Source organism: Strix aluco, chromosome 5 (assembly GCF_031877795.1).
Source record: "Strix aluco isolate bStrAlu1 chromosome 5, bStrAlu1.hap1, whole genome shotgun sequence".
NCBI lineage: Eukaryota > Metazoa > Chordata > Aves > Strigiformes > Strigidae > Strix > Strix aluco.
In genome coordinates this window covers 58,624,583-58,652,243 of record NC_133935.1, presented here as the reverse complement: position 1 = coordinate 58,652,243, position 27,661 = coordinate 58,624,583, and the positions used below count along the sequence as shown (strand labels likewise).

Genomic DNA, 27,661 nt, shown 5'->3' with positions numbered 1-27,661 from the left:
GCTGCAGACGTGAAAACTATGATCAGTTTTCTGTGTGACCCTGTTTATGACAGGGGTTAAAATATCTCATTTTACAAAGAAACTGGACCACCTGGAAGGGCAGAACAGAGAGGAACCAGATTGTTAAAGACACTATAGTAGATTATTAGGTCATTTTTATATTTGTTCACCAGAAGGGAAAATTATTTGAAACCACCCCTGCAGACACATAGCCATGTTTTAAACCAGCTATCACTGTCCTGCCTTCAGAAGTTTGTACCAATGAACCAAGATGAGAATCAGCCCTTCCCTCGCTGCAGCCAGAAAAAAAGACAGTCAGTTTAATACACCTAAAGCAGAGCTACTGTCTCTGAGTCTGTAGTTATGATGTGTTTATTTTAGGATTTGAGCAGTTTGATTATCTATGTATTTCACCGCCAAATTTCCAAAGAGATTTATGTTGTACAGAGAAGTTAGCAGCAACCTCAGTCATGGTTTCTGGGGCAGGTTGCTACATGCACTGCCTCATGTATGCAGCCTCCAGTCTCAAGATTCAACTTTCAGCTGCCTAGGCTGCTGGGGCAGTGGTCTTTGCTGTGACCACGAAGGAGCATGTTCTCCTCCTCATCTCCACAAAGCTCTCCTGTCCCCCAGAGGGATCCTGGAATGTGTGTAAATCATCTGGTCAATCTTCTGCCTATCTTACAGTATTAATCAGAATACCCACGGTAGACATGTGCTCCCTTAGACTCATCCCCTTCACTATTTTAAAAGAGCTGTTCACAAACTTTCCGGCACTATATTCCTCTGCTGAAAAAGCAAACTAGCTTAGATCCAAAGGTCCTACAGGGAAAGGTCTTATTTTGACAACATCTTAATTTTCCATAGAATATTTTGTCTTCCTCTTTTGAGGTACCTTTCTTTTTTTAAATTGTAGTGCATTTCAGTAATTAAACCAGTTACCAGTTATCATCTGGAATGCAAACTGGCCCGTTAATGGCCCAGTAGTATTTTTCGAATGGGCAGCAAGCAAAGTTTTGATAGCCAATTGTCAGTTTCTGTCTTTATTGTCATTTATTCAATTTCAAATTTAAGATAAAAAGATGAAAACAAAGTGTATCTGACTGTCCAAAACAATTTAAAAAAAATCTTTCATTTTCTGCCATGCAAGAAAAATGATTTTCATGTCATAGTTGTCACAAACTGAAATCACCAGCTTGCATCTAGTCCTTGTGTTGTGTTGGTGAGAAGATACATGGAGGGAATACCATGCAAATTTACCACAGACTATTATATAAAATGTAGTATGATAAAATGAACATACTTTTATTTGCCTGCTGATTCCTCTAACAAGAACCTGTTCAAAGTTATTATTTTGCCACAGTGACACGGCTGTCTCTGGGATTAAATGGCTCCTGAAAGGTGGGTTTGAGGAGTTAAGTGAGGAGTTTAAATACCTGAAAGGCAGATGCATGCTCAGCCACCCCTTGTGATTCCTTCCTTGTTTTCTCTGTGCTTTGATCCTTCCCTGAAAGTGAAAAAAGCAGCAATTCCCCACTTCACAGCGAGTTTATGCTGTACTTGGGAATTTCAGAGAAGTAGCACAGACTTGCTGGACTCTTCCTGGCAGCAGATATTCGTGCTGTCAGTATACAATCATGGCACATTGGGAAACTCTTCTGAGAATGCTGACTCTGTTGGGAGATCTTGGGTTTGCACCCACCACTCATGGCAGTTGAAATATCTCCCACTTTCCATGAAGTTTTCAACTTTCTGGAAATGTGCTACAGAATATGTACTCATCCCAAAGCACACTTTTTGGGGTATACAATCTACTAAAGGTGTACAGTCTTATTTAAACATCAGATGCCTGAAAACACAAGCAACTTAGCACACTGCTCCAGAGGAACTGATAGCAGATGGTGCATCTTCCACTGTGCTAGCCAGGAAGCACCAGACTCCCCTTCCCCTAGAGAAAACACAGGGAAGACTTGAAAGTTAGGTTTGGCTTTGAGACAGCCCTGGACAAGGCTTCTTGTGCTCTGTGTGGAGATGTCCCTGCCAGAGACTGGGATGGTGCCCAGCTTTCAGTGCTGCAAGGGGCAAGAGCTGGCTTGAAAAGTTGCTGGTGACAGGCGGCAGCACTAAGCGGACCTGGTTGGGCTGGCCAGTGGCACGGTGAGGGGACAGTCGGTGTGATGGTCTGATGCACTCCAGAGGGGGATTTGGCTTAGGAAAGGTTTTGATTCCCTTTTCTTTTCCCGCTGTGGATGTGTAACCTAGGACATGGCATAGCCCTCTGAATGGGGCACGTGGGCTGCAGGAAAAAGATTAATTATGTTCAAGAAAAAAAGTGCCTCTCCCTAATACTAATGCAGACACTTGACTGCTCTGGTCTGTTACCATGGACAAACTTAGACTGTGAAACATGGCTATACATCACCATGTTTTTTCAACAGCCATGCTTCTTTTACCTGATCAATATTCCAGATTCAAGTTTCTGTAATCGCCTGCAGAGAATCTAATTTAGGCTTATGTTTTTCAGCCAGCTCAGCAAGAGTTTCAAAGGTTTCTTAGGCATTATCAAGCTGGGATTCTATTTTTTTAAGGGGAAAAAAAAAGCCTCTCCATCTTTCTAAGGAAATTAGGTTGCAATTGCTACATAGGTTTCCAAGTAATTTCCTTCTCTTGCAGAAGTAGGTGATGCCCTAATAATACCTCTAATGCTCAAAGAAACTGGGAACTGGCAAACCCGCTGCTGCCAGCAGTGACTGGGGTTGTAAGGGGTTTGAATATGCGCAAGGATCCCAAAGCAAATGAAGTGAGAGGTCAGAACTCTGGATGCTGGAGCTACAAATGCTTTTTTTACTGGTGCTCCCATGGCTCTGCTTCCCTGTGAAGCAAGAACACAATGTTCAAAGGAAAAAAATCTTCAAAAGAGGCAGAGGTAGACAGTGGACCCAAACCTGAAAGGAAAACATCATAGAAAGGGAAAAGCTGGCACAGAGCCTGTTTCCAACAGAAGGGTTTCACAAGCAGTCATCCAGGCTGCCCCTTGCCTCGCTTGTTTTCCTGACTTGCTTCTAGCCTTGTAGAGCCTGATCTGCAAAACAGCAGTCTGCAAAAGGCTGTGCAGAGCACCTAACTTGCATGCCTGATTGCTGGAAATGCCAGATTTTCAGGGTATTCACAGTAATCGAGCCTTTAACTGAGCCCTGCTGTTGTACATGAACTTTTTGAGTGCAGCCCTGGGCAGATGTCAAGGTTTTTTCTCATGTCTGTGTATCATTTCATGTCTCCAACCATGGCAGTCTGCTCAACGGAATTAGTATGTGATTGATTCTTAAAAAGGACTTGATGACTTAAGGTTTATCCTCTGCCTCCATGTCCATAGTCAGTGAGAGCAGAGGGGTTATTTGTGGAATGGCCCTAGCACACCCTCTTACTGTGAACAAAGATTTAAAGCAAGGATGTTTAGTAGGCACAAACTTTTAGCAGACCTTACCTTGTCCTCTCACTAACATGGAAATCTTTTTAATGGCCAACCAGGTTATAATATGCACAACCATTGTAACATGCAGCCACCATGCAAAAATTGGCACAGCTTGAGGAATGTCTACAAGGCATACCATCATATCCTATAGCTCTTATTTGGAGGTAGCTTGGTGTTTCTCTACAGAATTGCTTCATGCCAGAGATGTGTGCCCCCATGAGTTTTGAGGTTTCCAACTTAACTCAAAGCAGACCCGGGTCAAGTCAGAAAAAAAGTTTGTCTGAAAAGCAGAAATGCAGCCATATTTTCACAGCTCTCCTAGCAGAATAGCACAATTATTGGAAAGTAGCAAGGACTTTCACAGCACAGCTAATGGAAGTTACATATAAGACCCTGTGCATCAAAACCGTGGAGAGACAATAAGAAATAATTCCTCATTCCCACTGGGTAACTATGGGTTTGCATTCAAATTCCTTTGATCCTGTTGATCAGGATCTCTGCTCTGTTTGGAAAAGGAAGATACTATTCAGCATCCAGTTAGTAACAACAGCAGAGCATGGTCCCACGTGAATGCAAATGACTGTGTGCTGGAAATAGGAAAAGGTTTTCAGTATAATATCCTAAAAACAATTGCTGCAAATAGATACATAGTGAGCAAAAATGGTATGCAGGTGCTGCCTGATCCTGAAGATATGCCTGGGATTCTTGCATGATAGTGCACTGTATCTTTCCCTCTTGCCCAAAGCTGGTTACCATATACCTATGGTATATATCACTTTATTGCCACTATCTTTGAGTATTTTAGCATATTTAATTCAAAGATCTCAAAAAATGCAGTGTAAGTCTTAAAAATGCTTTTCATCATCACAACTAGCACAGCTGACTCACTGCTCAGGTTCACCCAAGCGTGAGTGCTGGAAATTGTGAGAATGGTGTGAGCCTCCCTGTTTGATTAACGGGCTTAACAACAAGTACCTTAATGACTTCCAGGTAATTCTGGAGAACAATTTTCCTTACAAGGGCAAAAGTTTGCACTAGAATTTTTACCAATTTTAAGACTTCAGCATGTAAAGGTTAGACCTTCACATTGCAATTACACTAGCCTTCAAGTCCCTGCTCCAGGTGAATCCAACAACTTCTGTAAATCTAAATGTATATAGAGTTGGGCTATCCTAGCAAACATGAGGGTAATACATTAATGAAATATTTCATGGAGGGAAAGATGTGGTTTCTGAGAATAATAAGAAAGTATCATTTATGTGCCAGCTGGAAAACTGTATCCTACAGTGAAGTAGCTGAGCTTAATTAGAAATTAATGATAACTGCTCATGGAGGGTAACAGAATGCACACACCCAATGCTCGAAAGAAGGAACTGGGAGCTAATATTATAATTCATTTTTTGTATTATGCCAGAACCTAAGTCAAAGCAGGAAAGGTACTCATGATATTTTGGCACTCTGCAAATACATATGGATGTATTCCTGACACTCAGAGCCCAGGACCTAAATAGGATTAAGATGCGATGGGAGGAGAGAGAAGAAGTAGCAAGAATGTAATACTGTTGTTTGTATTAGCTAATGTAACATCAAGACTTCCAATATTTTTTAAAGAGAGCCTTCTGAATCATTAAACAGTTGTCCTATCTAGTCCAAGAAAATAACCTATAAAACAAGGATTTAGGAATCAAATGCAACCGGAGTTTTTATCTACTTTTTAACACCTCCATCTGACTTACATCTTTCTGTACTAGAAACAGGAATCTGAGCAATCACTGCTTATACACGCAGGGCACTTTTGGGCTCTGGTCTCCAGAGATCCTGCCTCTTCCTTAATGACATGGCACCCACAACAGAATTCTTCAGTGTATGGGTGTGCTTATCAGTGTGGGATGAAGAACATTGACATGGAGTCACAGGACACTTGCAAAAGAAAAAAAAATACTGGCAAGTTAATACACAGGAACAAATAGAAAAAAATCCTTTTCTTTTGTTAATGTAGTCTTTCCCCCAATACTTCTTTCTTCATAAATAGTCTTATAAAAAAATTTGGCTTTTTCACCTTCAAGTGTAGAAAAAAAAGGCTATCATTAATCTCCTTTTCCAACACTTGAGAGACATTCAGTGACCTCTCTAGAGAAGATAATTTATTACTTTCTCTTTATGTTTGTTGGTTAATTTATCCCTTAATATCAAATACTTGCCAAGTTGCACATATGGAAAACCTGATTAGGATAGGATAAGCTCTTTGAATTAAAAGAGACGGCTGAACACCGTTTAGACAAAAAGGCTCTTTAGAAAGATATCAGTAGATTAGTCTGATAAATAGATTTAGTATTTCTGAAACTCTCAGAATTTGCTCTGCAAGTAAACATGTTTGCCAAATTACCTCAATGCAGGAAAGAAAGTTATATTGATAAATGAAGACACTATGCTGGACCAGGATCTCCATTTCAGCATTTTTCTGTAAATTGGCCAGCAAAGACTGTTACTCTCTAACATTGTGTTAGACTGCTTTTGCCCTTCTACTGGCAGTTTTGTCTGATGCAACTGCATTTATGTATTCTTCCCTCCCCACTTCTTTCACTACAAAACCCCAAGTGCTAACACAGAAGTTGTGGTTGGCAAGCTTCTGAGGCTAGAATAAGCTGCCTTTCTAATGAAAAGGCACAAATATAATAAGAAAACTTCAATTTCCTTATCTTAAGAAGCCTTGTCAGGGTTAGGCAGAACAGCAAATGCAGCTGCTCAGCCTTGTATGCTCTTCTTTCTTAGATGGCGTGACCTGCATTAAATTGCTTTATGCTCAAGTAAGTTGGAGAAAGACTGTCTGATATGTGTCCTCACAAAAATGAGGTGAGTGGTCCATGAGGCTGCTGAAGAAAAAAGAACTACCAGCAGATAATAATGCATGTACTTGACTTAGTAATCTAAGTTAAAAGCACTTTCAAACCCCAAATAGACTGATTTATTTTAAGAAAACATTTTGTATAGGGTCAGAGACACAATAATTTATTCCCTGGAAATTAATTACAAAATATAAAAATACTTGATACTAAAAGAAGCTTTGCCGATGGCACAGGCTCTAAATACCTCCCCCCAACAAGGCTGCACTTGTGATGAACACCTACATGCTCTCTCTGCACCCATTGCCTGAAGAAACCACCAGGGTAGGGGGTAGTTTAGATCCCACATCTTATCTTTCAGATGTTGGTCGATCACTGAAAACCAGTGAATGTACACAGTGATTAAGGTTCTGAAATGAATCTCCTGGAGGCCAGGAGAAGCCTTCAGACCAACTGTCTAATGGCACAGACTTTCAGCTCCTGAATGTAATTGAACTCCCTTTGAGTAAACAAGCAAAAGATACAATCAATAATGCACAGAAAATAATGAATAAAAGATCACCAGGTGTATCAGTGATTCAAAATCACTTGAGCTGTTCTTTAATATTACTGGACTGAACTGCTTGAAGAATAATTTGAGTTCAGTGACCCAGATTGGTATCTCTATGAACATTTACTTCATTAAAAAAAAAAAAAAAGGCCATGCAGCAGGAATGATAAGATGAAGCACTGCACAGCTGGATACAGGGGCTTCCCATCCCACAGCCCTTTCTGTCCTTTCAGGTCAGCCATATACCTATTGTAGTCTATACATAACTTTTACCTGACAGAACATATCTTTTGATAAAGCCTGCTAACTCCTACTTACCAGAAAGTGGGACACAGTCTCTTCCTTCAGGAAGTCCTAAATCTGTGGTTTCCAACCAGGCACTCCAGGGGCTGCTTCCAAAGTGACCAAGAAAAGCAAATTCCTATCCTGCCTGTGTGACTCTGCATGTGCCACAAGCTTCTGAGGGGTCTGCGCCTCCCGAAAAAATAGGGTTGACTATTCCTGTTCTGTGCTATTCCTGTGTAATCCTGGGAAGTTGCTACACTTCAGTCTTTCTACTTCAGTGATGGCAGTTTTGCCGATTATCTCAGGTAAAACTTTTTTCCCCCCCAAAGGACACAGACACATTTTTATTCTCTCTAAAGATTAGTGAAAGTGAATTTATGAACTTAAATTACTCAATGTTTTGAGAAAGCAGGCAGCTATTTGTAGTTTGTCCACTGACTCCAGCAAATTAAGTGGCTAATTTCAGAAGCCTTGCACACTATGCAAAGTTCACTGTCAAAACATCACATCTGATTTTTTCGTAGGAAGTTTGTAGCACACTGTGTGGAAGCAGTAGTTGTTTCTACATTTCTTCCAATGTGTTAAATGACAGTAATGGATGCAGAGCCTAAAGCGGTCAACTTCCTAGAGGTAAGGTAGTTTGCAATCTGTCACCAGTGACAAAACCAATTTCAAATAGGAACAGAAACACTGTGTAGAAAAGGACAGGAGAGACCTCTGCAGTTTGTTAATCGAATAATAGCAAACTTGTAGCAGTTGTTACGGCATGTGTGCTTTTTACTTTTGTAGCAATTACCTGCAAGACTTGAGAAAGTTAAACAGTATTGACACAAGAGAGTTGCCTTGAGCCCCAGATTGTGGCTTATTATCACACCTTAGTAGCATAGTGCCATAACCAAGCCAGTGCTAAAGCAAGTCAGCTCTGGTCACTGCTTGGTGTCGCAGGTTGTCCATGCTGATGTAGCTGCCTTCTGCTCAGGACCCGGCTCTACGCATGTGTAGGAACTGCTGGTGCCTTTATGAGTAGCTCAGATACTGTGTAGCAACTCTTACATACCTGCCCTTACCATGAAATACAGAGCACTGAGTTGGTAGTTCTGTTCCCTCTCTAGTCCACAGGGACAAGCATCTTAAAATGAAGCCCGGACCAGTCAGCATAGGAATCGGGGAGCCAGCAGAACAGGATGAGGAAGTCTGTCCAAAAGCCCTTTGCTCTCTAGCATGTAATTGCCTGAATAAAGACTGCAGAAATTTCTTCTAGGTAAGATATGCAGCCCACAGTCTCCCCTGGAGGTTATTTTCATCTAGTTTTAAATTACTGAAAGGTGCTCACAGCTTGCTTTCATGATGTGGGTGGAATTGCCTTGTAAGAGTCTAGTTAGTACAGCTGCGCAGGAGTGGGGATCTGGTCCTGTCTCTTCCTCCGCCTAAAACTGTTTCAAGTATCATCTCCTGCACAGGCAGACTCATCTTAAACATTTTTCAGCATCATGGATGTTTTGCCACAGGAGAGAAAGGCCAGTGCAAGAACATGGCTCCAAAACAAGCACAGGTCTACAACTCTGTGCTGAGGGCTGTCAGCCTGGAGGGGCAATCTCTGCTTCGGACAACAGTGTAAAATCCACAGACAAGCAGTCACTGGGGGAAAAAAACAGTCATGGGAACTAGGATCATTCTACTTAGTTTTAAAGTACCCAAGTCCTTACTTGGACTAAGCCAGGAAATTCAGAGATCTCACTGCAAATTAATCTGTGCACATGTATGAGCAGGCTATGGGCAAAGGAAACTCGGTAAGTAGTGCTCTAGTTGTGCTTTTAGCTAGTATATTGGCTCTTACCCTCAAGGGGTGGAGGGATTAAGGAAATTGGGGCCTGACAGTGAACCATCTGCCTGCAACCCCTAAGTGACCTGCTGGGGCAGGGATAAAATTTGGTGCTCCGCTGCAAAGTGGAGAAGGGTGAATATGAACAATATACTCTTGGAAGGAGGAGTCAGGAGCATTTCTCACTCTTCTGACTCTCCTCAGATGACGGGGAGGCCATAACCTTCCACCACCGCTGGAAAAGGATAATTTCACCCAGGGAATTTGCTATGAGATTAAAGGGCAGTTGGCTGAAGGACAGCTGGAGGACAGGAGATGTGATGTCACCCAGATGCTGGAGAAGGGAGGGGAGAAAATAAAGAGGTGTCTTTCCCTTCCTCACTGTCCTTGCAAGCACTTATGTGGTTCTTTCTTTTGTCATAAAAACAAGTGCTGCTCACTAGAAAAATGTATTATAGCGTGACTTATTGCAGTTACTGGTTGCAGCAGTCAGCAACAGGAGTGACTTCATTTGGTGGCTGAATCTGTAAGCTGCCTACTCCTGACAACTCCCACTGAAATCAGGGGGAACCAAGGACCCTCGAAACCTTACAGGAGGTTTGAGACATCAGGATTCATCGGAGGGTAGGAGGGGAAGGAAAATCTCTAGGAAGGATTCATTAGGGCAGTGTAGTTCTACCTCTGCTGTTCTGTCTATTCCTCAGTATTCAAGTGTAAACAAGTTACACCTACTTTGTAAATATGCCCTCTATCCCTGAAAAATTAATTTCAGAAAATGAATTACAAAAATAATTTATTTCAGATTTTTGCAAGATTTCTGTTTATTCTGGGGGAAAAAATGCATTTATTGGCATGCCTTTGACATTTCTGGAAATTCTGCATCTCAAGATGTACCACCATTACATAGTTTCTGCCTTTTTTCTAATTTTAGACTCTAAGCCTCCTATTTTCCATGTGATGTGAGACAAAACCAATGTAAATTAAAAATCATTAATGAAACTAATTAATAGAATGAAAGGAGCTAAAGCTAAAGGGTATTTTAAGTCAATGACTGAAAATGAGATTTATTGGACCACTTTTCAAACAGATGGCTGCCTTATCACCATGTGTCTAAGCTAAGTGTGTTTCAATTGCTATCTAAATTTGGAGGGGCAAGGAGTTAAACATGTTACAAAATAGAAGAGCAAGAAGTGACCACTCTAAACACCTGGAGGAAAAGATCAAATCTTTTGGATGGATAGAACCTTCTCACAGGCAGACATAAAAACTCTGTAACTAAAAGGACGAAATACTAATTTGTTCTTTGAAATTAGACAAAAGTCCAGATTCCCTTTACTATTTTGTACCCACCAGAACATTAATTCACAGCCTGCACAACAGATGACACCAGTGATCTGTTTATATTATGCTCAAATATTGTTATGTCCAATAGATTATTGATTTATAAAAGCCCTTTTACAAAGTCCCATAACTACTGATTTTTACATGGATCAGCCCATGTACATGCAGAAAATGTGTTCTTGCCTTTTACTTCATGACCAGAGCCCACCAACAGTATTTAACAGGACTTACTGCCTTCCCCTGCCTCTGCAAAGCCCCAAGTCTGCATGGGAGACATCCTGCACATGTAGTAAGCCTTCTTAAACCCTTAGCTACTTGAAATAATATTTATTCTAGCTTCCAGATGATATACTGATACCTCACTCAGTTATGTGGCTTCATCTGCAACTGCCACTTCCACTTAGATGACAGTTTGATGCTTTGGTTTTCTCAGCTCTATTTTTGGCCAATGTTGCCCTGATACCTTGAGATTAATATTTTTATTCTAATAGAAAAAGTTTGGTAGTAGTCTTATCATCTTTCTTAATTTTTTTCCTTCCAGCCATTGCTGTCACTTTGGGAGTCAGTGCAAGTTTCCACTTCATGTTCCAGGAGAGTCCCCTGTCCCTCCTGTGATTTCTCTGCAGTTTATTATCCAATTTTGTCTTTTACTTTAGTCCTATTTTTAAGGTAGTACTTGGGGCATCATTTTTACAGATTCCTTTCTTGTAGACCCAAAGCCCTTTATTTCTTTTCAGGTCAGCTTTCAGCTGCTGCTGCAGTATTATTGGACTTTGTCATCCCATGGGAAGAAAACCAGTGTCTGATCTTACTCTGTGTATGACTCCTGTGAGCCTGCAAGGTAGACCTGACCAAGGAGTGGGATGTGGCCGGGTGTAATGGGAGGGATGTTGGCAGAGGAAAAGATGAAGAATAAACCACTGGGAACAAGAGAGGGCAGAGTCTATGACTGCACTATTTTTAATCAGCACAAAGCCCAAAAGAAATTTAGTGGATAAACACTGTCAAACATGTTAAGGAGTTCTTTTTTCAGATGGAAACAAAACTAAATAGCAGAGAATCCTTGCTTGGCAGGATACTGACATTCATTTTAGGTATTGAGTGGAATCCTATCTAACTGGTTTCAAACCAGCCATTAGGGGCAATTAGACAATTTTCCCAGTGGCACCAGAGTCTACCAGGAAGCAGCAGAACTCCATCTCCTTGGTCTTTAAAGGTCACTGGGGACAGTCTAGCATCAGTGGGGAAATAGTCCATGCTGTTCCATTGCAGCATGGATCCCAGCATCCTACTGCAGGCTGGGCATGCTGCTTTCACCTGCCTCTCTACTACACTTTGAGGGTGAAAGCTCATTGAGAACACTCTAGAACTGCTACAGGTATAAGCAGCCATCTGGTGAAAATCTCCAAAAGATTTTTTTTCCAGTCCAAATACAACAGGGGCCATACAGAGAATATCAGGGGTTCTTTTAATAAAGATTCTTTAATGGATCCCCATTGTTTTCTGTGAACAAAAAAATAAGAGAAAGAAATTAAGGATCAGGCACTAAGAATTTTTTTCATACTTTATGTCTACAGAAACAGCATCAACATTACTAAGTAATCAGTCCTTTCACAGATTGCTTACCTGAAATGTAGCCTATTTGTCTGAGTGGTTCAATGCAAGTTAGAAAACTCAGACCTCTGGTTAAGATGAAAATATGGACAAAGGTACCATTGCAGTAACTTTTGAGAAGAGAATCTCATCCAAGTATCAGCTATAATAGAGAAAAAAAGGCCTGTTTTACTCAGAAACTTTCCTATGCTGAAGCAAAGGCAAGGTACGTGCAATAACACAAGCTTAAGGGAATCCTGAGAAATCTTATCAACCTCACATTTATATACTTTATTAAATATTAAACCTGCACTTGAAAAGGTCTTAGAGAGCTAGGATTTTAAATAGAGACTGTTTACAAAGCAAAGCAACAATTAAATTAATTAAAGAATGCACAACATCTAGCAATTTTTTTTTAATCTCAGCAAACTCATGTGTTTATAGGCTTTTAAGGCTAGAAGAGACTAGCATGAACATCTTCTTTAATCTGTGTGGACTATGGCTACTCTATGTTATGCAGCAATTTTTTTCTTACAGAGAATTGGTCTTCCTTAATATGCAACTGAACATTTGGAAGATCTGTAATATGACTGAAAGCAGAGGATCTTTTACGTAATATTCATTCTCTACTTAAAACCCTCAAGTGATGGCAAATCAGACATATTCTGAAAATCTGATTCAGAAGTTAACACTTCTTTTTAAAAGACATAATTTTCAAAATGTTTAACTTTTGTTTCCTTATGGGAATGTACCCCCAAAATTAAATTTCTTCTTCTTGAATGAGTAAGTATTTTGACTGTGATCTAGTCGCCTTTTAAACTAAATATTTTAAATATGAAAACCTGACTAATGCAGATAAGCTGCACGCATACATTGGAATCCTACCTTATATGTGTCTTTCTTTTTCCTGGTAGTTATTATCATATAATCACAATCTTGTTGTTTAGGAAACTGAGGCACAGGGAAGTAACAATATTTGTCAAAGGATGCATAGTAAGTCACTGTCTGGAAAAATAGAGGAGGCTAGCATTGTCACACATTTATGATCCTTCTTCACAAAGGCTAAGGTCCATCCTTGCTTATTTGCTCTTTATTTTATCTAGATTCAAACAAAAATATGAGGCATTTTATTAAAACATGTCAAATATTTGTGAAGATTCATAGCAATATTTCTGTAAATGGTGTGAAGCCAGATATGCATCAGAAAATAAAAAAACTGACCTCAATACAATTGGAAATTTAAAGCTAAAACCACCTAAAGGTTAAAGCAGTGCTCAGTTCTGCAAAGCTGTGGCAGGCAGTTTGCAAAGGCAGACTCTCTAATGAGGAATCAGCAATTCCTGCAATATTTATTTCTATATTGTTCTGATATTTCTAGAAACCATAGTAATAAAAAATAAGTCTCCTAACACTCAGTGAAGGTGTGGCTGGATGTGACACCAGAAGTCTGCCTGTAATTATTCTGATGGATTTCACTACATCCTTATGTCATACAGAAATGCATTGCACAACCCCCTCAGAATTTGAAATTTTGAAGAATTTTTTTATAGTAAAGAATCACATTTGCAGCTTACCAGTGTTCAGGTGCTAAGCAGTAATACTAGAGCTGCCACTGGCTGCTCATGCTGCTAAAGGGAAGGGCAGGGGTTTCTGGAATGTCTCTTATTTGGGTAATGATACCAGCAGGGATACCCGCGAAAGAAACGCCACAGGAGTGGTAAGAGTCTGACAGAGTGTGGGCACGCTGGAGCAGTAAGTGCAGATAAAGAACAATATGTTTTTCCTTCCTGTGATGCGATAAGACTCCTTATGCTCTTTGTACTTTCTTTGCTATATAGTCAGATATACAATTTGTAAAAACAACCACCAGCTTGTAGATTTTAAAATAATAATTAGCAATGACTAATATCTGGCTGAGGTTTCACACCTATCAGCAGCCCTGCTACTTTGAATTCACACCTAAGTCCTTGCAGTGTTCTGGTTTCCTGGTTTATGCTGGTACTGAAAGATATGAGCTGCCAGAATAAGGGACACATTTCGTTAGGGTCTTTTCAGTCCTAGTTTCATGCAGAGCTACAAACTCTTTCCTTTGCAAAGGCACCCTGAGGGGATACATGCCATTTTAAGTGCTATCTAATGCTTTCTTGGTACAAAGACTGTTATAATTTATGTCAAGAGCCAGGTTAAATTATTAACCATAAACCACAGCTCTTTTTTTAGGATGTCATTACAGTGTCATAATGCCTGCTGGTCTCAACATAGTTAAGCCATGCATTCTGAATTCTCAAAATAAAGTTTAAAAAAAGAAAAAAGATAGTTTTTGACCCAAAATGCTTATAAGCCAAAAAAATTTTGAGATATAAATGAAAAATCTGGGATGTGGTTAGAAAGGTAGGAGTGGAATAGTTACATTTTAGCCATATTCCTCAATGTGGTCTATGGACTTCTACTTTCACCCGTATTCAGTCTCAGGAGGGACTTCCAAGAAAAAAGTTCACAGACAGGAAGAATAAAGATGTCACAACCTATCTGCAGAACTTGTCCAGCTTCTTGATTACTCCTGTTTAACATGCATCTACTCAACAACAGATTACAACTGAGATTCCTTGAGTCAGGGAAGCCCATAAATGTTTTGTGGGGTACTTTTGCTATGTTTTAGTGGTTTCTACACTTAGGTCCATGATTATAATTTAATCCATGACCGTATGTGCCAAAAGGTAACCAACTGTCCTCCTGTCCCCAAAGCTGTTGTAAGACCAGAGCAGAAGAGGCTAAATTACTACTTTTAGATATTTCCAATGTAGCTACCAAAGCTAGTTCTCCATTCCAGAAGGTGAATCATCTGATCCATGTAGAGATCTACCTTCAGATTAAATGAATTCCATAATAGTACAGTAGAATTCAGCTCCAAATTAATATAACTAAATTTGGGAGTCCAGGTGTAGGTGAACAGATGTGATCTAGGTGCCTAAGTTTCAATTATAGTTAATGCAGCCTAAAAGAGAAATTTAGCTACCAGCAAAAGGTGCTGGATTTAGCTGCTTAGACTTAGGTATGCCTCAGTGCCATCTGAGATGCTGCATGGTGTCTGAAATGCTCATATGCATTTGACAGAACAGACACAAAACCTCTGAGCGATCAGCATCCTTCAAGAGAAGGAGCTGGAGACGAGGAATTTTCAAGCATCTCAGATGACACTACATGTCTATGGGCAAGAAACTGAGTACACTTTTAGGTGTTTATTTTAGGGTGAGTTGAATGACTCTAGGATCCATAGACAACATTTATTGATTATAATAGAAGTTAGACGTTAGGCTTATATGTAATCTACACACAGAGAGCTTCTCAGTCTCAGGATGGTAAACCAGATGGAGGGAACTGTGTTCCAAGGAACAGTTGTGGCAGGAAAATGCTTTTATTTCTATCTAAATTTATGCAAAGATGACTGATGTATTTTTAGTTGTAAATATCCTAAATTCCCCTGCTCCTCCTATGGACAGAGTGAATTTATCTGGGATATGAAATACCAAATGTGAGTTCAACTAAGGGGTTACATGGTAATATCTAAAATAGTTATCTATATCTTCATGAGCAAGAGTCTGGGAAAAGCTGTAAAATCAAATTCAAGAAGCAACTAAAAATTTAACTGGTGGAAGAAGTCAAATTAAGTGTGACTTAGTAGCAGAAAACTTCCAATAGGAAAAAAAATCCAAACATTGGGGAGAAGAGCACAGTCAGTGCTCACGGAGAAAAGGAATAAATTTTACATGAACTAGGTTCTTCAAGCAACCACTGTTGCCTGTAGTATTTCTACAGCAGCTGATTCTAATGACTATTACATGGAAGCAGTAACTCATATTCCAGGGTTACAAATACCTGTTCCATGTGACAGTTGTTACCTAACCAAGTTTGATGTACCTGGCAGAAACAAATGAGAGCACAATTTGACGCTTCAGTTGTTGTAACTAAGGCCCAGAAAGCTTCATGACTTAACAAAAACTCCTGGGGGACAAAAGTATTTTTCATCTTGCCACGTAAAAACAGCTTTTCTCCAGGGACCTCTGATTCTCCTTTGCTTCAGTATACATATAAGTAAATTGCAAGTAATACAAGATCATTTAATACAGCAACAAGTCATAAGCAAAGCTGTGAAATTTGCTGCTGCTCAATAGCAGTGGATGGTAGATGTTGCAAAGAACCACGTTCAGTGTCCGCTCTGGACTTGAATTTGAGCACAAAGACTGGTAACCTTGGAAGAAAGTGACTGTACTTCTGTTCACAGTTCAGTTTCTCATGTCAGATTTAGGTCAATCACTCTGCAAAATGGGAGAGAGAGATACTGTACCAGACATCCCACTCACTGGCAGAGATCTTCTAACCAGAATTCAGAAGCAGCAATGACACTGAGAGATGGCAATGGCAGAGAGACTTTTCAGAAATTTACTTCGGTGTTTCGCACATTGGTTACCGTTTAGCCAGCTGAGAGCAGCCACTGACAGCTCTCTCACAGCATGCCAGACAAATGTAATACAGAAACTGAAAACAGTAGCATCTTAAACAAAAGTCAACGACCATTAACTCATTAAGTCAGATTAAGTCTGCACAGAACTGTCAGAATAAATTGTGTGTAGAGGAGTATCAAAGACTGATACAAAATACAAATATACAAAATACAAATACAAAAATTATTTGTAAAAAGGGCAGGAGGAATTACTGGCCACCAGGACACAAGCCTTTTCCTCTTTTCACCCAGGTCCTTCTAAACAAGGGGATGGCTTTAGGTAAGGCAAAGTGAGTGTGTATAAGGAGTCAAGATCTAGGCTAAGAGGAAATAGTATGGTAAGAAATGTGTATTGGACTTAAACTAGTGTAGCTTTTTTCGTACTAATTAGCACCACTTATTCTCCTTATCTGACTCTCTCAAGAGCATTTGCCAACCCCAACTCTGTCCATTCCATAACTTATGGCCACACTATTCCGGTTGTGATGCTTCCAAAAATGCTCTTTTGTTGGAAGATCACATTTGCTCATATAATAGCTGAGTCTATAGATTGTATGCAGTCATAACTGTGTCCCCCACTCATGACAAAAAGCTAACTTCAGTTTTAAAACAGACACTGATGTTGGCTTTGCTTTAGATAGAGGACAAGAACACCTAGGGAAAATTGTGGCCATTATACAAACAAATACAGTATGCTCCAGCAAAATGTCAATTAGAAGCAAAACGTCAATCATTCTGCTCAATAAAGATGCTCAATTTTTCCTCTAGAAACTGTACCCCAACTCTCTCTGTGAACCTACAGAGTTAAAACCTACTTTGTTGCTTGCTGTTCGTATCTGAAGTAACAAGGTCAACCCCAATCTGACTCCTCATGTTCCTTGTATTTTCAGTGAACAATTATACACTGCTGGTAAGTTTTTCCTAAGCACCTTTTTCTCTTTACTCAAAAAATCCATGTTATTTGCACAGTTTCTCTCAAGATATTCTCTTAATTCTACACTGATAAGTTGCTATTTCAAACTTCTGTTAGAACCATGAACAGCAGTCATTGCATACTGCTGATATTAACATTGACTTCATTTTGTAGGGATTTGAGTGACTCAGCATCACATTCCTCACGATTAGGAAATGTTTTGCAATTTCACTTTACGATATATCAATAAAATCTTATCTTTCCCTTAATGTGTCCTTCTGAGATGGGTTTGCCATAAAACACATTCATGTGTGCTGATTTAGCCGTAGTTCTCTTGCTGATTTTCTCCGTTGCTCAACACGCTTATCATTAATGTAAACCCCATCACATCTTATTCCCACCTCAGCTAAGAATCTGACTGAAAAGCAAAGAGTGGAATCAATTTCTGATTTAGGAAGAAAATAACTGCTTAGAAAGAAAATTACTTAAGAGGGGAAAAAATAATCAACAGCAATAGCCATTGCAATTACTGGGTGAAATTAAGAAATCTACAAATGGAAGAACTACAGACTATAACTTATTTAAGATGGTCAGATGTTCTAGTTCAAAAATAATGGGGTTGTTCCTCCTAAATTTTTGTACCAGTTTAACCAAAGCCGATGCACACATATGACTACACCTGCCCCCTTCTTTTGTCTGTATTCTCAGCACCTGCTGAACCACTTCTATTCCATTTCCTCCTGACAGTCAGATATTGCTTCTGTCTCCGTTTCATAGTGCAGTTAAGTGGCTGATCTGTCTTCCTCAGCACATTTTCAGCATCCTGTTCTAACTTATCTTCAGAGCACCTGGGCCCAAGAGAAAATAAGAAAGAGGAAGCAAAGAGAGGTGCTAGTGGGTGATAGGTAATGCCAGAAGAAAGCAAGTTCAAAGCAAATTAAAAGAAACTGATGCAAATATATTACAGGATGAATTAGGCTGGATATGGAAGCTTAGCAGAACATGGGTAAAGATTTGAACTTCAGCCCCTGCTCCCAGGGACTGCTATATAATTCTCAATCACTCTATAATGACAAACAACAACTCTTACTGACAGCAATTTATTTCAGGTAAAGAGGGCTGTGCAAAGGAGAAGCTATGGCTTTGAATTTTCCCAGGCAGGGAAGGGCACTGAGCCGAGACTCCCATACTTTGAACAAGTGCCCTAACACCGACCTAAAGAAGAAAAAAGAATGTGCTGTCAGTTTTGAAAGCAGTTATACATATTATGGAAAGCCAATCCTGAATTCTGGAACTACTTAAGATTTCAGAGGAGAAGGAGAGGCAGGAACACCTAGTTTGGATCATCCTAGCAGGACCTATACTCTGAGCTGCTTTGCCCTATCAAGACTGAGGTGCTTTCTGGACATACTGAAGATCTTCTGTTACTTTGGAAGTTTTACTTTTAAAGTTCAATATTAAAGGTAATATGGTAACTCTAATGGACAGATGAATTGAGATTTTGACGATTTAATTTGGATTTATGTGTCTGCAATCCCCTAAGTCATTTCTTCTGCATCTCAGTTCATGACCATACAAGAAGTCTAATTTAAATTCTTTGGATCTTTGATGCAACTGAGATTGCAATTGTTCCTATGCTTTTTTAGGCTTTGGATTGGCACCTTCCCATGCAGTCAGATATCCATAGGCTTTACTGGTGTTTCTGAGCCAGTTTTCAGAACAGGCACCATATATCTTATATACTGATGATGAATAATAGAGATATACAGATCTGTTTTCCCTTTGAAGACGGTCTAAGGTTAAAAATAGCAAAATTTGCTTTACATAACAGACCAAGAATTAAATTCAGGCTCTTTTCTGTATGCTAACAGCAATAACACATAGAAGATTCACTCACTGGATCATATATCAAGACACATTGTCTCAATTGTTTGTGCCTTTTGCAAGATAGCCTTAAAATAGAACTCTGATTCTGATGTATTCAGAAAAAAATTAAAAAAATGAAAAATCCTATTTGTAAAGAACACTAAAAGTATTTGGAGAGCCAAGCAGAAAATCCAGCATTTAATTTCAAAATAAAGCTAGAACTTAAAGGAAGATAAACCAAAAAAGTTTACACTTAAATTTTATTTAGCATTCTCATTCATGTATTTGCTCAGTGGTAACATTAATGAGTTAAACAGTATTCCAATATTAGTGAAAGAATGTGATTTTTTTTTTGTCTGGCAGGAGGAACACTCAAAGGTCAGCAACTGTAATTCAAGGTCAAAATTTCTCCTGACTCTTGTTCTCTTCAGACAGGAGCTGGTTTAAAACACTGCTCTGTTTGAGAGCTTTTAGATTGGATATATCTTCACTTACAACAGGAATATCTTCACTTTGATCCTCAGTTATCAGTTCTTCACTGTCTGACAGCGTACACAGGAGCGTATCATTTTCATAGGTAGGAAAATAATACCTGAAAGCAACAAGCCATAATTACTAGATATTCACATATTTTGTTTGAAGGAAGTAGAGCATATTTTATGAGATTAGATTTTAAAAAAGGAAAAATGATAAAGTCTGGTTGTCTGTAATGACAGTAAACACCCAGAAACATCAACTAGCATGTACATCTTAGAAGAGTCATAAAGAAAAGCTGGCAACAGACAAGTCCTTCCCTCTATTTCTACACCTGTATGTTGTCACAACTGCGGCCACAGATCCAGATTTGTCCCACAACAAATGCTGAATGGAGATGTTTCAGTTAGAATACTCCCTGTGCTTTACCATCTATGGCATCATCCCCCAGACCTATTCAGCCTACCTACCACATGAATCAGTGTTATGTTACGCTCTCTTTCTATTTGCTATGGAGAAAACTAAGGGTAAACAACCAACTTGTTTCGATGCCTACGTTACGTAGACATTATGCATATATCTATATTAGAAATGCAAAAGAAGGGGTTTGGTTCAGTTCTAGAACTATATGCCCAGAACGTATCTTTACTGGCAGTGAAATACATGCCAGATGCCCATTCCAGTCATGATCTGCATCTGTGTAGAGAGCTAATGGCTGGAAGAATCTCATGTGAACACGTGGGGCATTTGAGATATCACCTTGGTGCACAGATTCAACCTTGGTTCCACCAGGAGGGAATGTGCTCTGACTGCACCACATATGCCTTTCACCGTTCACTGCACAACTGCAAATACAGGCAAAAGACAATTTTGCAACAATAAACCTCTCTAGCACACTGACTTGACAGTGCAGACACAATTTATGGGGATAGTGTATCCTGGATGCAACTAGAAGAGCAGTATCACATGTTCATTTTAGCTTCAGACATATGAGGATTTATAATTCTGAGTAGTTTTGAGACTAATTATCATTGTATGTGGACCAGTAATGCCGGGAACTCAGGGCACTGTTGCACTGGCAAAACCCAGAAGTTTCAACATACTGTTTTACAGACATTGGCAAGTATCAGTATAAATGCTGGAAGAAACATGTGTGCCCTTACTGTGGTTGATCCCATGTAGACCTGGCTGGCAGGAGTGTAATGTGTTTGGTCTCTTCCATATGACTTATCAATTCTCCTTTAGACTGAAATTTCTCCTGGCAGTTGTAACAACGACAATGATGAATTTCTCTTCTGATGAAGTTCACTAGCTTTACTTGCTGATAAAAGTTCAAACCTGGGAGAGATGGTAGCAAACAAGCACTTGAGGAAGATGAGACTTAATATACTGTCCTGGTTTAGCCAGGATAGGGTTAAGTTTCCCCAGCAGTGGGGGGGAACGTCACATCCTGGTACCAAAGCGGGACAAGGGGTTACCGTGTGTACTGTGGGATTTGCTCTGTTCTCACTGCTGTATTGGTAGATATTTTGCTCTGTTCATTGTTATTACTGTTATTCTTATTGTTATTGTTGCTGTTTGTTGTGTTGCTATTGCACTGTTGTATTAAACCTCTCCTTATCTCAGCCTCGGGGCTTTGTATTTCACTCCCTTTGTGGGGGAGGGGCAGCGGCCGCGTGGTCTCAGACCCCAGCAGGGGCTAAACCACCACATATACAAATGCTCTTTTGGATTAAGCATAAAGACTGATAAGAGTTTACTGAAGACCAGCACTACCTGAATGCTGCAACTTATCAAATTAACTGAACTTTCTCCCAGCTGCAGGGGAATCAGCCCTTCTTTTAATGTAAAAATTGCAAACACCTTGCTTCCTCTCAGTCTACAGCAGAAAGCAAACGTTGGCCAAACACAGCTTAAAGCACAGCCTTCTAACTTGCAAGTAAGTCTTAACAACAACAATAATAATACTACTACTATTAATAATTATAGGGCTCCAGCAGCCAGACCTGAGACTCAGAGAGTAGGTATTTGTAGAAGCTACTTTGCAAAATAATCCAACGGTTTTAAAGAAAATATCACACATCCTTGGCAATAACAACAGTTCCAGAAAAATAATGTGTTCCTGATTTTCTTTTGTAAGCTGGCAGAAACAGTTTCCATAATGGAAAAGTTAAATGTCTGAACAAAAATCAAATTGATACAGTTGTTTTCCACCATTCTTATGATGTGGTTTTCTCCACACTAGTGGCAAATGCTGACAATTAAAGCATCTCTTACTCACCATGCTCTGACTTTATTTTAGGAAAGTCAAATCCATGTGATTTCTGAAGAAAAAAAAAGGAAAGAATAAAATATCTTATTTCCACTACTTCTACTATGCCAAGTTAAAAACAGCTCAGCTTTTCATAGACTGACACAGACATATGCATACAGACATGCAAACACTAATACATGAAACAACCCCCCTCAAACTGTTTCATCATCAGAAACTTTCATATTCTGTTAAAATGCAATGCTCCTGTTAAATACTTTATTAAAACTGAAACACAGATGCTAACCATCAAATGTATTAAATCATCAAGTCACTGCAATATTAAAGATGCTACCTTTTTATTGTCTGTACCAGCCTGTATACTCACAAGTAACAGTTAGTCATAGTCTCAATGTAAGACTTGACTCTGCTGCATACATATTTTAGAGAACAGATGTTAGAGATGCATGCAGTTCTTTAGTTCTGTGCTAAAGAGGGCATTCTGATGCAGCAGCTGATTTGATCTTAACAAGGATGCTACAATCTTACTTTTTAATTCCAAAGTGATGAAAGAATTGATATTTAAAACAAGTCTTACCTGCATGTGAAGATACAATTTTTCTGTGGTGTCTGCTTGTTGTTCACAGAACAGGCAAACTGCACACACAGGATGCTCTTCCCAATCAGACCAGTCTCTTATGAAAGAGTCAAAAAGATTCATTTAATTGTGGAAAACATAAGAGACATTTTGTGAAAGGGGACTTCAGATTCTGCACTCACAGCAGTATAACTAAATCCAGAGAAACGGAATACTTTAAAGAGGTAGGGGAGACAGTGTGGATTTATATCTGGATACATGATTAGAGTATGGTTTACAATCGAAAAAATCACAAATTCAAGAATAACTGAGCAGTTACTGTTGGTTAATTCCTGTGCTGAGAGGCAGGAAGTCCTACTTGAATTTGCCTGCAGTAACAAACTTCAGTTTCTGTCCAGTTTGGCTAGTCATCAAATATTGTCTTCAGTGTTTATTTTTATAAGGTCTTTTAAAATTCTTTTATACTGTTCTAATCCTCCAATACACCACCTAAAGACATAATCATCAGGCAGAGTTCACTTTAAGTGTTATTTACTTATTAAATATTATTATTCCTGAAAGAGACACTAATTTATGTTACATTTAGACATGCACACAGAGAATACTTCACCAACACATCTATTTAGCACTCCAATACTGCTGAGAGATAGAAATATTATTGCAACCACATATAATCAAGTAAAATTAAGCTCAAGTCACAGACAAAACTAGGAAGGTCAGGGACCCTGATACCCACAACTTCCTTCCTGCTTATTCAATTCTCTACGGCCAAGGAAGCCACCACTGCAGTGATCTGAGGTCCTGGACCACAGAAGAATGCGGAAGAGAGATGGATGCTGCCATCAGTCAACACTGTTAATAAATTTCCTTTGAAATCCTGCTATCAGACTTTTTCATGCTGACATTTTTGATGCTTACTCTTGATTTTAAATTTGAGCAAAACCCTTTCAACCATTTCTTAGTACAGAAGTAAAAAAGAAATTGCTCTGCCTACATCATTACATACCCAAAAGGCTGTTGTTTGAGCTATATGCAAATGAAAAATGGGCTTGTGATTGAAATACAAATTTACAGTCCTTGTTGTGAAGAAGTGTCTCTGACAAGAACAACTTGGGGTTGATTTGATTGGCTTAAATGAATTTTAACTGTGTACTAATTAGGCACAGCATTTTCCCTGTAACTACTTGCAACAATAATGGTCTTGCAAGTCTTTAAAATGGGCACATAAGTAACTCTTACTCTTCTAGGTTATCTAGTAATTCCCGGTCATCCTCTGACTGCACTTCCTCCCAGGACTTTCCAAATTCCTGGGGAGAAAAGAAAAAGAAAAAACATTTCCTGATTCACATCACTTTATATATCAACTGAATGAACATCTGGGAAGTCACAATCAACATCTTACTTTGGATCACGTTGGTATTTCTGCAAGTTAAAGGTAGTCATACAACAGTGCTTTAGTAGTAATTTTTAAAATAACAATTTGTTTTGTCTTTTGATGGGATATTCTCCACTCTACATCTGGGAAGAAGATGATTTGGCACAGAGCTTTCAAGAAGAGGATTCAAGCTCTGTGCAGAGTGTTGCAACACTACCAATATGTTCCCGAGGTGGGTATGTTATCACTGTCTTGAGTTTGCCATCACGCTTGCTCAATCCAATCTGCCTACCTTACTCTTGCAGCATATGTTGCTTAAACAATGCAGCTATCACACCTGAGTCTTTAGTTGGCACAGCTACACCAGTCAGCGCTTGTACCTTGTACAAGGTTATGTCAGTAAAAACACATGGTGTAAACCTAGCTAGAGAGTACTCCAGAAGGGCAGTATGAGCCAGGGCACAGATCTCTGAGATAAACTCCAGTTCTTCTTCCATCATATTCTCAGATGTGAATGTAAGCACATCTATTCATGGTGTACTATTCTTCCTTTTACTTTCTGTGTTGTTTATTTATATCTTAAAGACCTTCAGCACAAAGTATATCACCATACATTTGTGCAGCGCTCAGCACAATGGCAAGCACTCTCAGCATGACTTGCGATATAAATAACAGGCAATAAAAAGCTGAAATACTCTACTGAAATACCAGCAGTGATCTTTAACTAGTGTTTTTCTTTCCTCTGATTCTTCCCGCCTTCAAAAATAAACCAGAGCAAACTAACCAGTAATCAAAACAGTATTTTTGAACACATACTTTTGATGGCTGTGAAGGATTCACAAAGATCATAGCTGATGATCTTGTCTCCATTTAAAAAACAAAGGCAGCTAATAAAAAGATCATTCTTTCATTTATTTCATTCAAATATTCCCTCTGATAAATATATTTAATAACATCCTTAGTGTTATTATTGCCTTTATGGTTGTATGGAAAAAGAAGGAAAAGATATCCATCATTTAACAATTTAATGAGAATTTTCAAAGCTGTTAGTGTCTATCAGGTAAATGATAAACAAATGCCTCTAGACAGCCCTAAACATAATGTCATCATATATTACAGAATGAAAATTCAGTAATTAATTCAGTGATGCTACATGGTAGTGTGTAAACTCTCTGAGTTACAGGGAGACTCATTAATGTCACCATTACTGCAAGATAACATGAAGCCATTAACACCTCTCACCACATTTTCTCCCAGCTGCACAGTAGTTTCCTAAGGCTGTTAATGTTAACACCTTAATGAGAGGATAGTGGCTCACAAGCACTGCAAAATGAAGACGAATGCTCACACTTTTTCCCCTTACCACCTTGAAGTATATGTGCACAAAAGAGGATGTTCAGAAGAGCAGCCAATATTAAACTTCACCTTTTAATTAAAGGTGAAAGGGAAAAACCACGCACAAGCTTCGTTATTGTTTCTTTAGGGTGTTTCTGTGAAGAAGGCAGAGAAGAATCTTGTAAGAGGACTCTGTTTCCCTCATCTATTTATATTCAGAGGAGAAAAAAAAAGAGGAGAAAGCTAATCAGGTCTTATGTCACTGGAAAATTGCATGGTAAATGGATAGCCAGGGACACTGTGATGAAATTGCCAAGAGACTGAAGTTGAGCAATTGGGTGGGAAAGAGTTATTTGAAACATTCTTAAAGCTCTTTCAGTTTTTTTAATTTTTCTTTTTTTTAAAAACATATTTTCAATTCTACAGCTTGATGGGCATTTGGGACCAAGGGTACCTTTGTTAAGTATTCAATTTCCCTTGCTCTTTCATCTAAGACGCAAGAGCTCCCAACAATCATTTCTAGAGATTCCCAAGAATTTCTTGACAAATCCAGAGAAAAAACTAGACTTGACATTATTAGTAGTTCAAACAGTAGAAAATGCATAATTAAAAAAACCGCAGGCCTTGCTATATATCCAAGGAAAACCAGCTTTTTTAAAAGAAATTCTTCCTGTACTTCACAGAGAGGAGGTTCCTACAGAAAAGTGAGGAGAGCATGCAAATGTGTGTGGTTTGATTTCCTCTTCCAAAATGAAGTCAAAATGCAGAGATGAATTGACTCACAGACAATTTATCTTCTCAAGTTGGGCACAGTTTTAAGGGTTCTACAGGGGGAAGGTTTGTGTGCTTCACTGAGGCAACATACCCCAACTTGAGAAGAAGTGCTGAGATGGGAGAAACTAGAAACAGCAGCTGGTATTTCAAGCAGTTTTCCCAATAGAGAAGTTACTGAACTACATGCAAATGTAGTTCCAGGCCTGTGGAGCTCAGAAACCCCAAACAGATGCTGCTTTCCCCTGCAAATTTCCTCTCACCTGCCTTACTGCAATAATCTGAATTGTTTCATATTGCTGCAGAACTCGAGATGCTTCATCACGTAGAAGAGGTGGTCTTACCCCACCATTAGTTAATAGACGTTGTATGAATTTTAACATGAAGCTTGTACTATCACTGGCTGATGAAGGGTTTTCCTTTACTATTTTACAAAATACACACTGTGTAAGTCAAAACAGGCTAAATATAAATAGTAACCCCTATAACAAAACATTCTTCCTCCAGTCCCCAACATATAATAATGATGATTTAGGGCCTGGCAATAGGGAGAAAACATCTTTTTATCTTTGAGGAAAAGAGCTTTATGAAACAATTTTTCTAGTAAGTAACAAGTACCATTTTCAGCCATCTAGCTTAGTCATAAGCACATTCATTTTAGTGATGTTACATTACTACACATATATGCCATTAGTCAATTTGAAAATAAACATCTGTGCTTCCTAGGATGCTCTATACTTAAAGTGCTGCTGGTAACAATCAGGTGAACACAAAAGGGAAGGCCCTGTCAGCCTGGGTCTGCCTCAGTTCCTTGGGCTAAGAATAAGTGAGCTTTAATACTGCCTTCTGTTCTTTTGTGACCTCCAGAAGGCACCACAGACTACAAAGTTCTTCCCGCTCCATTTTTTCTTGGCTCTTTGTGCAAGTCATGGGGCCACAGGCTAACACAGGCAGAGAAACAAGAAAATTACATTGGAAGTTTTTTTGGAGAAAAGAAAAATAAGGTAACCTACATATATATCTTGGATGCATTGTTGCTCAGTTCTTCATCCTCTACTATCAGTTGGTCTTTTTCAATTTATACTTCAAGCCTTTCCAAATAGGATTGGTATCATCTTCCATACTTACACAATACTGACAAAAGACCTCCAAATCCACTGGGGAAGTGACTCCACTGCCTATCAAGTAATTTGCATCATTGTGAAACTCCCACTCTAATTTAATGTAACTATCTAATAATAAACTTATGGTACTTGCTTATGAAAGACGTCTATTATACATGCACATGACCAAAAAAGCTTCCACTCCTACTAAAGATCACATGTAATACTCTTATCTTAACACTAACCTGTGAGCAACATAACATGTCAATAATATGGGGGTAGACAGATCAAAGCAGCTTGCAGGTCATGACAGAAGTCACAGAAAGTCTCAGAATACCAAAATATTTGAAAAGGAATTTGCACTTATATTACTCATTGCTATGCCAAATTGGAAATTTAGGGGAGAGATTACCAACACACAGACATAGAATGTAACTTATGTTATGAAAACAGATTCTCACAAATGCACTAAAAACACAAGTGAAACCAAAAGCAGAATGGAGGGAAAGGAAGAAGGCAGGCAAGTCTACTGCTCTAAATGAAATCAATGGGAGCTTTGCCATCAGCT

General features: G+C 39.1%; 1 protein-coding gene across 6 annotated transcripts in view; it reads right to left on the bottom strand.

The window, feature by feature from the left end:
• Positions 1-11,776: 11,776 nt before the first annotated feature.
• The window catches only part of ZNF277 (zinc finger protein 277), a 69,846-nt gene continuing 53,961 nt past the window's right edge, over positions 11,777-27,661 (bottom strand). For 2 of the 6 annotated variants that reach the window (XR_012623619.1, XR_012623623.1), the window contains 9 exons: positions 23,749-23,816; positions 22,510-22,606; positions 21,942-21,984; positions 20,824-20,998; positions 19,682-19,778; positions 18,415-18,535; positions 12,792-13,005; positions 11,940-12,069; positions 11,777-11,816 (listed from right to left, as the gene is read on the bottom strand). Coding sequence is in view for 1 of the 6 variants with exons in the window: in XM_074827525.1 (XP_074683626.1) it covers positions 19,586-19,778; positions 20,824-20,998; positions 21,942-21,984; positions 22,510-22,606; positions 23,749-23,816 (576 nt within the window). In the remaining 5 variants the exon portion in view is untranslated. Of the gene's footprint in view, positions 11,817-11,939; positions 12,070-12,791; positions 13,006-18,031; positions 18,169-18,414; positions 18,536-19,432; positions 19,779-20,823; positions 20,999-21,941; positions 21,985-22,509; positions 22,607-23,748; positions 23,817-27,661 lie in introns of those variants that run through there. The other 4 variants (XR_012623622.1, XR_012623621.1, XR_012623620.1 and 1 more) reach the window with 4 other exon arrangements.